This window comes from Etheostoma cragini, chromosome 3 (assembly GCF_013103735.1).
Source record: "Etheostoma cragini isolate CJK2018 chromosome 3, CSU_Ecrag_1.0, whole genome shotgun sequence".
NCBI lineage: Eukaryota > Metazoa > Chordata > Actinopteri > Perciformes > Percidae > Etheostoma > Etheostoma cragini.
In genome coordinates this window covers 5,150,205-5,166,104 of record NC_048409.1, presented here as the reverse complement: position 1 = coordinate 5,166,104, position 15,900 = coordinate 5,150,205, and the positions used below count along the sequence as shown (strand labels likewise).

The window sequence follows — 15,900 nt, the reverse complement described above, 5'->3', positions numbered from 1 at the left end:
TGTGCACTTGCTTTGAATTCTGTCCTTCTTTTGTGCTGTAGCACAGTGGCACCGCTGTGTTATTTCATTGATGGGTAGGCTAACAGAATTATCACCACAGCCAATATGTTGCAGCCAAGAACACCTGGCTCACTTCAGAAGAGAAAACACACAGGAAAGCATTTTTCCAAGCTAAATTGCAAATTGCATCGGTGCTACTTTTTCATTCACGTTGAAGACATGCTGATCTCATCACCGCAGTTATTTCCATACCCATGTCTATTTATTTTTGGGGTATTTGAAAAGAAATGTGTTGTTATTTGGGTTTTGTCTTGTATTTCACCTGGTGCTCATAATTCAACAGCGCTGTTGAGCTCTGCTGTCATCGTGACAAGCCCTAGTGTGTGCACACAGTTGACAAAGCAATTTGGTTTTCCTGGTCTGGACGGAGCTCTTGGGCATGCTATCATCTTGAATCAGTAGCAGGCTCTCCCCTTGAGTGCTAAACCTGTGATCCCTGAGAGGTTGATGGCCAGCCATTGACCGGCCTTGTCACCGTATCAGCTCTCATCAACAACAGCTATGTCTCTCTTAGGCTTTCAGTTCACACATTACAAAGACAACGGTTTTTAAGATTATATTTTGGGCATTTTAGGCCTTTAGTAGAAGGGACAGCTTGAGACGTGACATGCAGCAAAGGGCCACGGTTCCTGTACCCGTGGCTGCTTCAGAAAGGACTCATCCGCAATACATGGGACGCACGCTCAACCAGGTGAGCTATCCAGGTGCCCCTAGGGAGATGTTTTTCATAAAGCAAGACACACATAAATTTGAATTTTCTGGCACATGTATCAGAGCCCGGAGAGATTTGTGGATAGTATTTTTTAAAGAAGTGTAGGTGTCTGAAGCTCCGTTGTAAACTAATAAAATATCTAATTGTATTACATGCACATATGTTTCCTTGGTCATCTATTTAAAACTCACTTACACCTTCTTCGGGCTTATTATTTCCAAAACATACATATCAGTGGTGCTGCTCTACACCCCCCCTTCTCCTTGAACATATTTCCACTTTTATCATGTGCTCTGACGCCATCTGCTGGATTCTCATCACTACAATTTCAAAGAAAGTTCACAGTAACAGCGTCCCACTCACTGTAATATAATCAATACAACACCCATCCTACTGTATTTGTGTGTTTATTTATATTGCAGTTGCAGCTATAGGTTACTCTTCCATATTGTACTTCTGCTATTGAGAAAGTGTTTCAAAAGAGATCAGCCATAGAGATGAATAATCATGTTTTTTTTTTAGCTTTTATGGTATCTTCATTGTAACAATGTCTGTGTTTTCAATTGATTTAATGTCCCCCCCCCCCCTGCTTATTTATGTATTTGTATACACCAAGCCAAGTTTAGCCTAGGCCACAAATGCTGTGGTATGTGGTTTTGGTCCATGCTTTGTGTGACCATTAAATAAATAAATAAATCTATGGAAATTCAAATTAGCTGTTTGCATCAAAATAAAAAAGCAGCTGAAAAGGGTCAGCGAAAGAAATGCATGTTTAATACTTTTGCAAGGCTGTTCATTTTAATTTGATTATGATTATAGGTGATACATTCTTAAAAGGCCTCCATTATATGTTAAAAAAAGTCATCTTGACTGTGTTTTTTCCATATAAATATCTATTACATTTTCTACTGACTCTGTTTGACGCAATAGCGAAATGTATTATATCATTCCACGATATTTTTAACCCAATTTGTTAAAATATTATATGCTGTAGCTTCTACTTCATGTTTGTATTTTTTGTTTTTGTTTTACTGTTATGGGTCTTATTTTGAACATGTTTTTTTCTCTTGTGAAGCAATTTGTGACTTTGTCTGTAAATTTGCTTCATTAAATTAAAGCATTATTATCACTGGGTATAGATAAAACTATAGGTAAAGCTAACCACAGCGCCAGTACCTGAGGCAGGTTATCATGCCGATTGAAGAAAGCTTAATTTTTATTGTGTTATTATTATTTTTATTTGGAGGGGCTTTTCCCCTTTTATTCCAGAGTGACTGTGGATAGAGAGGAAAGGTGTGTGAGAGAGATGGGGAATGACATGCAGCAAAGCTCCATGTTCCTTAATTATTGAGGAGCACATGAGCAGGTTGCCTGCTGGGGGCAAGGCCTGTCTCTGAAAGCAGAGCTAGGGGCGGGGCCTGTACCTGATAGCAGATCCAGGGGCCGGCCAATCACTGAGACCAGATTCAGGGGCGGGGCCTATCCCCGAGAGCAGAGCTAGGGGCGGGGCCTACTTCTGGGAGCTGATGGAGGGAGACCAGACCGAAGCACCGAAGTGCATCTGAACAAGTGGATCATCTCCTGGAGGGCCACGGAGGCTGAAACTTGACTCACTTCTCAAATGGAGATGGAATAAGCAAAACAGACGCACCAGCTGCAGTAGTCGAAGGTATGTACCATCTTTTCATCCCGTTAACAAGTTGTTGTTGAAGTTTCTGCTTTTTCTGTAGGCTATTGTATCTTTCGTGTGTTGTTTGCTGTAGTGCTGTTTTTAAGCTGGAAGTGTTCCTCTCTGTGGTTATCCAGTAACAGGAGGTCTTTCAATGTTACTGGAAGGCTTTCATAACCTTGCAATTATGGTCTGGTCGCTATAGTATAATTACTCTAAATTGGAGTAGAGTCTTGTTTTAGGTGTTTTGGGGAAAATGTAAGTAGAAGTCGGCGCTAAGAAGTCTTAAATGGAGATACGTTAACACTGGGATAATAAAAATGTCTCCACATTTAGTTGTGCCTAGCCTAAAAAACACTAACAAACTCCCGCTCACTCAAAGCATGATGTTCTAAAGTCCATTTTTATGACACCTGCACTCTAAAAACGAAAGTGACAGTGGGGTTAATCTTTAAGAGTAACGTGTGTTAACCTACTGGACCACTGCATGCTGTACTGAATGTGTATATCTCTTTTAGCTAGCTAAATGTCCGTTAAACCAGCATTATGTGTTGCAATGGGAGAAAAAAAAGTTTTGGTAAATATGATGAATGCACATTCATCAAGTGGGTCTATTCATTGTCTGCAAATCTAGCTAAAGACTTTACAGTTATTAGGATGTGTTAGCCCTGTCAGACACTATGCATGCTGGGATAGACTCCAGCCCCCTGGTGACCCTTGATGGATGTTTGGATGCTTTCTTTTTCATTTTTTAGAGTAGCATTGCAATGGTTGACTTTTTGATATCTACACTTATCAGTAGATGTCATCCTCTGTTATTTCTCTTAGTCACCACTTTACAGGGATATGTTATCACTCTAGGAATAAAAGTATAAAACAAGTAGATATAACACAGTTGTTACAGTTTGGAATGTATGGCATATACAATGTCCGCCTTAACCAGAACCTTTATAGTGTTGTCACCTTTAAATTAGACATTAAACAAAAAACCCTATTTGCTCAAATCCAAGCAGTCCACTACCTTGCGTGTAAAACTGAGAGTCTATTATCTCGACAGATCCATCATGACAAGAATGACACGATGTGTCAGTTGTATTCGCATGAAGAGACGCTGAAACTCTGATTTGATTTTCCAACTTCAGTCTTCACACAGATTTAGTTGACACTTGTATTTTGTGTGAAACTCCTATTTCTGCAACACAAACAGAATAAACGTGTTTGTGCACATGCGCTTCATGAATAATGTTGACTCCAATTGACTTATTGTTGTCACCAGGAAAACTGGTACGCTGCAATTTTTTTGCATGTTAATGTCAAACAAAAATGTTTCTCCCCTACAAACTTTGTGAAATATTCACTACTGTCAATATTGATATATTACTGTAAAAAGAGACAGAACATTTTGTATGTAGAATTCAGTAGCAGCCCTTCCTTTCGGTAAGAGAGAAAAAAAATTGTCTTTAAGCTGGCAGGTTAAGGTAATAAATCACAGGCCTACTTGTACTATTAATAGTTACTTGAAATTCATTTTTAAAGACAGTTTAAAATTGAACAACCTCCAAGAGGGGCTGGCACTGGGTCTATCGAGGCATCGTTACTAGAAAAGAGGAGTACTTTTAAAGATTTTCATCCCTCCCTCATGAGAGCGTTTGTGCATAGCATGGCAGTAGTCAGTGGATATAATGAGGGCTTTAACAACTCACCTTAACATCTCCTTCCCTTTTGATCTTCATGATCCCTTCTGAGCTACTCAGATAAACCCCTCGGCTATCCATTTGCCATAAAAGACTGAACCGATAATGAATGAACTTTAAAGTTAGTAAGTGTACCATGTTGACATTGGGCAAACATTTGACCATCCATCAGGGGCAATACTGTAAATAAGTATTTTTTCCCCCCGCAAAAGTGAAGCAACCCTGTTGATGCACAAATGCATAAGAACATAATCACCTCACTGTAACTGGATACGCATGGTGTTCACCTCCACTGGTCTCTCCTTGTTTTCAGAGGCCGCAGTGGCTGCATGTGTTCAGCATTGAGCCCCTCCCTCCCCAGGTGGATAGTAGGCACCAGAGCATGAAACAGGTGTTATGTGTTATGTGAAGTTATAAAAGGATGACAGCTTTGATCCCGTACTAGGTTGTCATTATGCAAAGTCTTTCCACTTTGCACTCAAGAGATTTGTAAATGTTTAAACAGTGCTCTCTGTATCGTTGCTTAAAGTGTCTTCCTCTCTGAGCATCTAGAGAAAACAGATACGTGAAATGCACTTCAGTGGCACATTCATACACACTAATGTTTCCTCACTGGAAGTTGTTAGTCTGTAGTCTGTAGCCAGCATCAGTTCCCACAGTGAGCTGTGTGTTTGTCTACTTGTTGCATCAGTGTGCTATTCAAGGGTCCATGAGCATGAGTCTAGCTGGAATTAACCTTCAACTGCTTTGTGCTAACTTTAGGGCCCCAATATCAATTATTCACCATGTTCTGCCCTGCCTGTGCAAATCTAAATGTGTCTCACCATGGAAACAGCCTTCTGTCTCAGCCAGAGGGCGTTTCAGCGGCTGCGGACTCCATCCTCCTTTCTCAGTCCAGGCAGTCCTGCTCCACATTCTTATACATGCGATAAAACACAGGACAGCATTACAGTTGGAAGTAGATGTTGTTTGAACTTAAATCAACTAGTATTTGGTTAATTCTGTTATATAGAAGTAATAATTACTGAATTTCCACATCGCTGATAGTGGATTTGCTCTTGTTGTTTTTTGTTGAACTTCAGTATTCTTGGATGCATAAAGCACAGTTAGTTACTTAGTTGTAGCTTTATATTCACTATTATGTGCAAAGTGCATAAGGTCTAGAGGGTCATTTTTGCTAATGTACCTTTTGTTTCTAGATCTATTTTAGGCCATAATTGTAATAAACATGTAAGTTGCTATAATAACCATCGCCACAATATGCAATCCTGTTGATATAGCTCGAACAAATCAACAACAATTCTTAGAACATTTTACACAAAAGCTAGTCTGGCTTTGATCAGCTAGTTTTCTCAAAGTTGAGTGTTTGTTGTTTATTGTCGCCACTTTAAAATATTGCAATATGGTTCATTAGATTGAGAAATTTGTATCAGCTCCAACTCATTTTTGGCAAAGAGAGATGAATAAAAACCCAGTTACACGCATTTATTATCTACTGAAGGATGACTGGGAGTGCTGGTATCATAGTGATGGACTGGATTTTCAGATTCAGGTCATTTATTGACAAGCAAGTAGGCCTAACTGTGTGTCATGTGTGTGTAAATGTGTGTTAACTGCATGGCTGATTACAGTTCCCTCAGTGTAGTTTTGACCAACACTAGAGGGTGCACTATTACTGCAACATCCTTTGCTAACTCCTGTCATTGACATTTTTTAGTACATTACACAGTAGCATGCGTGTCAGATGCTTAAAAGCAGGTTTCTCATTTTGTAAGATTTTTATTGTTATTAATTCTAACAAAAACTAAACATTAATATGCAGAAGAATGAACTGTAAGTGGCACAAGATGCGGTACATAATGGAGCCCTGGGAGCGGGGTCAACAATTTCTGATAAAACAAAAATCTTAAACATTTAAACCAAACAAAGAGTTAATCACTTTAAATGTGCACATTCAGACGCTTGATCCGCTGAGCAGGCTCATTTGAAACTGGATTAGGGTGAGCGTGCGCAGGTGAGACTTAGATTTTAATCGGTCTGATTTTGTTTTAGTGAATAATATACATGTTGTGTTTATAATAATACAAATTCTTACTGTTGGTCTACTGGCTTTGGATCATTTCGTTCAACCCCAAACACAAAGCATGTCTGTCAATGTTGTGAAGACATGGCTTATTTACTATAACAACAACATGATGATTCTTGTCCCGAGGACATTTTGAAGTAGGTCAGGACTAGGACTGCACAATTAATTTGAACTACGGTGGTGCAATATCCAAATTGCAGGGCATTGCAATATTTCGTTTAAGGCAAAATATGTGTCACGCCATTCTAAAATAAAGCACTAAGGTGCTGCAGAGACGTTCCGGCCTTCAAATCGTATCCAATAGACTAAGGAAAAAAACTTTATTTGGCACAGATCCTTGCAAAAAACACACACTTTAATCATTTTCTGATATATTTTTCAATGAAAATGAGAATAATGATACAAAAATGATCATTCCCTCCAATATCGTGAATCATATCGCATTTGCAATATCAGTCAAAACAATTGCAATTAGATATTTTCCTCATATGGTGCAGCCCTAGTCAGGACCAGGCCCATAGCTTATTGTAATTCAGGCTCCATAACTCTGCAGGTGTGGTAGAAAACATGATGAATGTATGATGTCTTGTTGTTTTGACGATTTTCTAAAGTGTGCTGCTGCAGGAGCATTCCATTGAAAGTGTTTTCTTTAGGCTACCTTTTTTTTTCACAGGTGGTTGACAAGTGAATTTACAGCTGGAATCATTAGACTAAAGGAAAACGTGTTGCCAGGGGCTTCCTGTTGTGCAGCTATTTTCTTTGACATAGCTCAGTTCTGTATGTTCACAGTCATCCAGAAAGTTAATCATATTTAGGCTTGATGTTAGACATTTTAATTGTGGCCACATTGTGTTGCAACACAAATCCTTGAATAAAACAACAACACATCAGCGAAGTTAAAGAGAGTGAACAGGCTGGTTGTTCCATGTTCTAACTGGTTTCTTCCTAAAACAGAAAACGCCTTAACTTTACGTGCATACACAGGGTGTTTGTATTGCTAATGTGGGTCAGACTTGGAAAAACTGGTTCATGTGGAAGGTGTGTCCAGTTAGTTTTCACTTCAGTGGTTGAAATGAGTATAAGCCGCAAGCTGTGTTTCTGTTTTTTTTTTTTATTTACGTCTCACTTATTATTCCTTGATGGTTTTACACCTTTTCACTCATTTCCTCAATGACACCAGCCGTAAACAGAAAGGCGTAATGCAGTGAGAAGACAACATGGGCCTTGGCACAGAGGACTGGACATAGAAGAAAGTGCTGAGCAAGTGCAGATGTTGTGAACTGGACTGATGAGGACACTGAGGACATTTGGCAGTGCACGTAGGAGATGTATTTCTCTGTCAAACATCTCCAAATGTGAAGCGCTGTTAAATATTCTTATATTTGCTGGTACTGAGTACACCATTATTTAAGAAATTAGTTTGCGCCTCATTACCGCTGCCAGAGGCAAGACATGTGTGTTTAGACTTTGATGTGTGGACTCCAAGACAAACACAGGATATTTATACTGAATGCCTCGTGGGCATACAGTAGGCGGGGATGTTGTAGCTGTCAGAACAGCCTCTTTTCCCCTCTCCCTCCCTTTTTAGTTTTGACTTTGCCCCTCTCTTCTCTGCCTCTTGCTTTTTTTGCTGAAAAGAGGAGGGCCTGTCTAAGTAATCCAATACCTGCCCAATTCATGAATGTTACTGTAACTTGCTGAACTGCCCTGACAAGTGCAGGGGTTAAGACACATTAGTAGACCGACAGCCAACAGCTCTGGCTGCATCTCTGCACGGCAGAAATCTGCTGCCTAACCAGGAGACGTTTGTAAGGAAGGAAGAGAAAGAGAGAAAAAATAGACATCACACTTACAAAGGAGGGGAAAACCTGGCACAGCTTCCAATGATTTCTTTAGAAGAATGATAGAAGTTGCTGTGGGCTCCCCGCCATCCAACATGTCTTTAAAGGAGAATGCTGTGAGAGACATGGCTGAGAGTGAGACGGATTGCTCTGAGGGTCTGGATGAGGTTGTCATGGGCCACATTGCCAGCTTACCCCTGGATCCATTCCCACCCAGGGACTTTAGAGGGAAGTTTAAAAAGATGCGCCATAAGAAGAGGCCCACCATTCTTGAAAGTAAGTACTGCTTTGACTCTGTGAAGCTGTGGTAAATTGCCTAAAGAATTCAGTTTTTCATCTGGAAGAAACATGGTTTTTGAAAAGTGTGGTGCAGATGCAATGCAAGCATCTCAGCTACTACTACCATCACTTCTTGAAATACCTCACCTCCACATTGTATTTGTCACACTCACCTAGGAATCTGATGGCTGGTTAATGGAGTCAGACGTTGCGAGAGTACATCACACTATTTTCAATATTATGTAGTGAGCTCGTTGTGACAAATTAGCTTTCTATCTGACCTCCCAGTCCTTATGTCTTTAGTAAAATGAGCAACAAGCAAACACTAACAACTTGAAATAGATAGGAATATTTAAGACCAGAATATGTGACACAAGGGGGGAGACTATGATGAAGAAACTAGGGGCGCAGGGGCAGAGAGTTTAAGTAAGAGGGAGTCAAGTGTTTGAGCTTGATAACCACAAAGATGGCTGAACTGGACAGACATACCTCACATTCCTAACCTTCATCAGAGCCTGATAATGCTTTTAATAGGTGCTTATTGTGTCAGAGGCGTTGTCCACCCAACTCCCAGTAAAGGAAACATGTTTTTAATCTTCTTTGTGATAAGCATCAAGATGATTTATTCATCTGTTACACATGAACGTGGCTGCTGCTGAAGCTGCCAATAAACAGACCTGTAAACCCGCTAATTTATGGAAGTATTACTGAAGAAGTTTTCTGCTTAAGAAGTGACACTGATCCTATCCAATGTGCCAGCAAACTGGCAGTGCTTTCGGAAGCGGTTATGCGGCCAAGTTTAGAGCTATCTGGATAAGGTGTTCCATGAACATTGTATTTAAGCTTCTTCAGAGTGGCATTAGGTCTGACGTTTTAATGATATCCACTCCAGGACTGGCTGTTACGTTGTGGTGTGATACAAATGATCAAGTTGTCTTCTTTTGCATATTCGTTACATATTCTTCTGATCTGCTTGGATAGTTTAGGAAAGAGTCCGCTTCATTGCTTTCTAGTACGGTCACCTCAAATCTCTCTGAGGAACGGGTCTATTAAACAAGTTCTTACCAGTGCTGTCACACAATTAAAATATTTAATCGCAATTAATCGCATTAATGTCATAGTAATTATTATATATTATATAGTTACATAGTTTATCTATTCTAAATGTCCCTTGATTTCTTTTTGTCCTGTTATTTTTTCTCCTTTTAATGCTCTTATCAACATGGAAAAGGGGATCAGCTTGCTTTGTGCAGATGTGTTTTTATTGAAAACAACATTGGCATATAGCCTACTGCAGTGTTAAATTTCACACTACCATTCTCACCTCATTCACAATTGGATCAAATAATCTCTCACACAATGTACCACTGACCATCAATAAAAGGGTGTAAATAATACTTTGACGGGGGGAAGAATTGGACGTGCTTCGATGACAGCTCTGATCACAATGACAAAACACGCAGGTCCGTTTGATCTTGTCAATGGAACCATTTGGCAACTTTTAAAAAGTAAACTTTCCATTCAGAATCTTATTGGCATCCATTAACGCAACTTAACGTTACTACTCTTTGTGTGCGGCGTGCCTGTTGTTTTGTTTCCGGTCTAGCTAGATCCGATGTGGTGTTGTAGTTTTTCTAACGTTTCTAGTTATTGCAACAGCATGTGAAGAAAACTACAAAGTTTGCTTGGGCAAAAAGAACGTTACTCGTGCGATAAAAAAATGTATGCCCTTAAAATGGGTTTGCTTTAACGCCGTTAATAACACGTTTAACTGACAGCAAATAGTTATTACTGCTTCTCCAATAACAGGAGGGGGCTCTTACTGGACAAGTTGGGCTGACCAGATCCAAACTGATGAATAAGTCAAGGAAGTGGACTGTGTTTTTCCAGTGTTTGTAGTATCCATTTTGGGCTGATCTCTGTTTGCTATGACCATAAAAGGCCACATGGGCCAATTGCCCATAATTAGTCAAATTTGCTCAAATTAGACCCATACTCATCGCTGTTTATGTTGAATGTTGTACTGAACCATATTTTGTCGGCAGCCAGGATGACATACACAGTACATGGAATAGGTGAAAGTATTTTTTTTTCTGAACATGCCCAGATCATATCTTATATAAGATATCTTATATAAGATATGATCTGGGCAAAATGAGCCAAGCTTACTGCCTACTGGTAATTTGTATTGATTGTAGAGTTTGTGCTCTAACCCTCCGAGTGATAACGTACAGTCTAGTTTAAATGCTGATATGGGCTCATTGTGTTAGAGTTGGGAGATGTTTGTTGATAAAGTAAAGATATATGGCAGAATCTGAAGACTTAATTCTTTTAGGCAGAAATAGAAGAAGCTATAATGTTCATCAGGCTTTACCTGTGTAGCTGTTAACTTGCTTCATTTTCCTAAGGCTCAGGCTGTTACAAGATGAACTTTGAAAAGCATAGTATAAACATAGGGATTGGATGCATGAATAGTAGGAAAATAAGATTTTTGCGCAACTATATCATTGCCTTGTGTGTTACGCACCTCTGTTACAAGTCAAAGTCCTGCATTGAAAATGTTACTGTAGTAAAAGTATGCAAGTATCAGGAAAATGCACTTAAAGTATTCAAAGGAAAAGTAGTCAATGCTGAAAAATCCTCACATTTTAGAAACCATCCAAACTGTTCTGTCAATCAACTAATTGTTTAATGGTCAGATCATTTCAGCTGGACTTGTAATTTCATTTAATAATAATTTAATAATTAATACAACATCATATTACATATGTTTACTAGTAACTAAAGCTGTCAGATTAATGTAGTGGAGTAAAAATATTTCTCTCTGAAATGTATAATTAGAAAGGGGCATGAAAAGAAAAGACTCAAGTAAATATGTAAATGAGTATAGTACTTAAGTAAATGTTAGTTACAATCCGCTACTAGAGAGCTGCGTTCAATCTAAGCTCATGTAGTTTCAGTATTAGTAGCAACCGCAAAGCTTAGCCACATTGCTTTTTTTCAGTGTCCATACTGCCCAAAGGTTTTTATTCTTCAATTTATTTATTAATAAACTATTCAACTTCTGAAATTAAATGTCAAAAAGAAAAATGTGCAGTATTTACCCTTCAATGCAGATTTCATAGATGCAACTTGTGTATTAAAAGGCAGCTCTTGGACTCCATTACCTGGAGCATTCATCAGGTTTTTGTTTTTGTAGATTATTTTTGGGGCTTTTTTCTCTTTATTATAGTGATAGTGGGTAGACTGGAAAGGGGAGAGAGATGGGGGATGACACGCAGCAAAGGGCAGCAGGTCCGATTCCAACCTGGGCCGCTGCAGGACTTAGACAACATGGGGCAAACGCTCTTATTGGGTGAGCTAGATGCTGCCCAGTTATGGCATGACGAAATGAATGAGTGTGTCAGGAAGCGTAAAAAGTTGCAAACACAACCCTCATACATTATGGCACAAGTCACAACAGCACTTTTGTGTAAACTGGTGCCCAAATAAAAACAAAGTCACTGCTGTGGGAGGAGGGTAGGAGTACACAGGCATGCTGTAAGGAGCAGCCTGGCAGCAGTGTCTCGGGTATATTCAGAACACCTGAGGCCCTGTTGTGAGTTTACCAAACACTGCAGCCAGTGATGGCTTCTCCATCACAGAGTGTATTATGCAATGAAGGTCAAGTGGCTGTTGCTTGATGGACAGACTGAGTTCTGATAGGATTATACTAAGAGTGCTCAGGGGCAGTAGAGGAAGGGGGATTGGAGGATGTGCTTTATACTCCATATGGTTGATGGATCTAAATTTGACATAGCAACATTTTGGATGTTGGATTGAATTTTTCAATCTCCAGGAAAAGCAACAAGGGTGTTACTTATTGTTTACATTAATTAAGGCATTAGTAAGATTAAGTTAGCATACGTGAAATGAGAAAATTCTACTGCTTTGGCTCAAAATACAAATGGAGAAATGTTTAAATACAAATGTAGCCCGTTTTCCCATTTCAGCATGTCTGCAATACATCTTTTCTAATCTATTGATTCTTTTCTGTCATGCAAACAACAGTAATGAGGGGAATACTGCTACATGATTCAATACATAATAAATGATAATGTTAGTGCTGAAACTATTACCCCAGTAATTCAGTAATCATAGTATTGAACTGGTAGGTTAAAAAACAGTCACTTCAAGGAAATTAATTACTTTGTTAGTTGTCATTTATTTGTGTTTTCTGTGTTATTTACTTTCACTTTAGCATTTTAAAATGTATACTTTTGGACTTTTTTTCAGCTGGAATAAGCAAGTTGAATATGTTACCTTGGACTGTGGAAACGTTTTCTCTATTATTTGATATTTTGTAGATATAGTGATTAATCAAGTAATAACTAAATACAGATAGTTTGCCCCTAATGATTATAATAATACGAAAAATGTGTGAACAACTGAAGAAATGCACAATATTTGACATTTTATTTGACAAAGTCGGTGCACTTAAAAGGGTTAAAAGTCAGCGGTCAGCCCTAGTCCCATGCACATCCCTTGTTTGCAATAAATCCTCTCTGCTTGCTGATCACTTTAGTGTCTTCTGCTTTCCACTGCTCTCCCAGACATTCCCTGTTATGTGTCGCACTTGCTGCGTTCTCTGTCCCCTCCGTCAGTGGTGGTGGCCTGTCAGATGCTCCCAGTCATGCAGAAAGACGCACAAACCCAGCACTGTCATCGTTATCCAGCCCTGCACACAGACAAACAGTAGTTATTATTAACTGCACTCCGCTAAGAGGATTGCTTCCTGCACTCTCAGCCTCCGCGCAGTTATTTAAAGGCAGCTTGCATTGCCGCCCACTGCCTGCCATAGCTTCAGAGAGAGAGAGAGAGAGAGAGAGAGAGGGAGAGAGAAAGATGTTGATAGAGTGTGAAGGGAAGGAGAGCGAGAGGGCTGATAGCCAACAACAGGACACAAGAGGAGGGGTGAAGCTGTGCTAGTGTGTTTACTCAGGGTCTCGTCAGCACAACATTGTGTGCGTCACAGAGAGGTGACAGCAGGCGCTACCTGCTGGTCCCAGCTCAGCTGCTGCTGCTGCTACTGGAGGGAAACTCAACGGAAAGCGGCAGCCATGGCCAGTCAGCAGGACTCTGGCTTCTTTGAAATCAGCATAAAATCCTTGCTGAAATCATGGAGCGGCAGTGAGTAGCAGTTTGTCTCTTGGTGATGTGGTTTTTGTTCTCGGCAAGCTGACAGAGCTGACTGACTGGCTGAGGCTGCAGCTCTAGGGGGAACCTGACTTCATAGCCTCTTGTCCTTGTTGTGGTCTGTGACGGGGATGTGCTGTTGCTTGTTGTAGATGGAGCTAAGTGGGATTTTATTGGTCAGTATGCCAGTTGCTGCAAACTTAGAAGCATCACACTTTTAGCTGCAGACACAAGTGTCCAAGTATCTAGCAAGAGTTATTGGCTGAGAAGAAGTTCTACATTATACAGACATGCACACAGGATCGTGGTACAGTTACCATTGCCCAGAGTAAAACAGTAAATTCTGCCGATGGTGACTCAGCATCTCATTCCTGTTCCTTTTCTTTCAATTCTAGCCTTATTCTTCTTTAGCCTGTGACTGTCTTATAGAGTTTAAATAGCTCTTATTAAGTGCGAGAGCACAGTAATAGGATTAGTGGAGGTTCAGCTTGTTCTGTCTAGAGCTCACAGCTCCACTGGCTCCCATCGTGGCCCATGAGGATGGGATAGGATGCCTCTCTGCATCTGATTAGAGATGTTCCGATCGCCTCCGATACTGTCTAAAATGCTGCTATCGGTATCAGGAAGTCTTGGTGTTTATGCACTGATCCGATACAACGAAATAAAGCCCTTAAGAAAATCTAAGTAAAGTACTTTATTTCGGTTATTTTTCTGTTATAACTGACAGTCAAACTGGATGATAAAAGAAAGTTCATGGACTCTCATTTTGGAAGAAAAACAACCAGCGAAAAAACAGGAAGTGGCACCTTAGCCAATGCAACATTTGCAGTATATATTCCCAAATTCAATTTGGCAACTAAAGCTATATCTGACAGATAACTATGATAACAATCTAAAGTGAATTATGCTAGCAAGTCAGGCAGTGTGGTAGCTTGTTCATATTTATTGAACCTGAATGAAAAGAGATACCGTAGAACATGCTGTCCTTGTTCACACTCCCAACATTGAGCCATCTCCTGATGATGTTGCATAATCCTCAGAGTGGGTCACTGTGCTGAAAAAGGCACAGGCACTCATAGTATAATAACAATATCACAAACACAGATATCAAAACACCATATTAAAATACACAATATCAAACACAGAATTTCCAATCAGTGATTAATAAAGGATTTCTGATTCTGATCCTGAAATCACATCAGACTGACCCTTATCATCTTGCTGAATCCAAAATACTGACTGTGTGGTTGGCTGATTCTTGTCACTAGTACCTGGGTTTTATCAATATCCCTTTTGTTTAAAAAACCCATTCATTGTTATCCATGTTACACTCAGTGATGTTTATTCATGTCAGTCTAATACAATAGCTGCAGTCTCCCCAACATAATTAAGTTTTTCTGGATTTGATTTGTTTTGGTAGCTGACCAGTTAGCTAGTGAGCCAGCAAGCTAACAATAGCCGGCAGCTAAAATCAGACTATTGCAATGTATTTCACATATCAATGTCATCTTTTGGATGGTTTCAACACTGGGCGGACAGGGTTAGTTGTAACTTTACTCAATGAGGCTGAGAGATGGGTGGGGATTGCTGGGGGAATCTCCGGGACGGCAAGGACGTTTGATGGCTGTTGTAGGCGGCAGAAGATCTGCCGCCAACAACAGCCATGCTGCCCGGAATGATTTCCCCCTGCACTTTGCTGTAATCTTCCCTAGTCGTGTGTGTGCCTAAACCACCTTTTTCAGGTTAATTTAGCTAACTGTAAAGGTGGAAGAAATTTGGCAGGGAGGAGATTTTTGGCATGAACTCTGGAAGCGCTATCTGAGACGTAGCTAACGTTATAGTGTTTAACGTTCTGAACCTGGTGCCTGGGTCTGATAGGGTGTGTTCCCGAAGCTTCAGCTGTTAGCACCCTGCACTGGAGTTAAGTCCTGGCCGTGTTCGGGTTGCTGTAATGATAGTGGCTGGCTGCTAGCTGACTGGGGGCTAACAGTAACTCGAGTATGGTCTCTCTGCGCCGGGCGAGTGAGACAGACAGTCCGGGGTGTGCTAGCTAGCTAAATTTGCATTAGATTAGTTTTCTGTCTATACAGCAAACCTTACTGGTGAACTTATTTGTGGGTTAGCCCAGTGCTGTTAACCATGGTCAAAACAATCACACTACAAATAACTTTATGAACGTGTTGTATGATGTTGTGACCTCATAATGTTATCCACCAAGCATTAGCATTAACGCTTATCAACCAGCACATGGTAGTAACGTTGAGCTGGATCGATATTGAAATTTATAAAAAGAATAAGGTCTCTGTTGTATTACTGTGTTGCAAAGTGGTATGTAATTAATCACAAAATGATGATGTGTGGCAAAAAAGGACATTTTCTGTGAC

General features: G+C 40.0%; 1 protein-coding gene across 10 annotated transcripts in view; it reads left to right on the top strand.

Annotated features, from left to right (window-relative positions):
• The first annotated feature begins 2,302 nt into the window (after positions 1-2,302).
• Positions 2,303-15,900, top strand: part of frya (furry homolog a (Drosophila)) — a 63,441-nt gene continuing 49,843 nt past the window's right edge. For 3 of the 10 annotated variants that reach the window (XM_034866226.1, XM_034866187.1, XM_034866172.1), the window contains exon 1: positions 7,962-8,338. In XM_034866226.1, coding sequence (XP_034722117.1) covers positions 8,122-8,338 — 217 coding nt within the window. In that variant the 5' untranslated portion in view covers positions 7,962-8,121. Of the gene's footprint in view, positions 2,442-7,960; positions 8,339-13,197; positions 13,511-15,900 lie in introns of those variants that run through there. The other 7 variants (XM_034866221.1, XM_034866192.1, XM_034866204.1 and 4 more) reach the window with 5 other exon arrangements.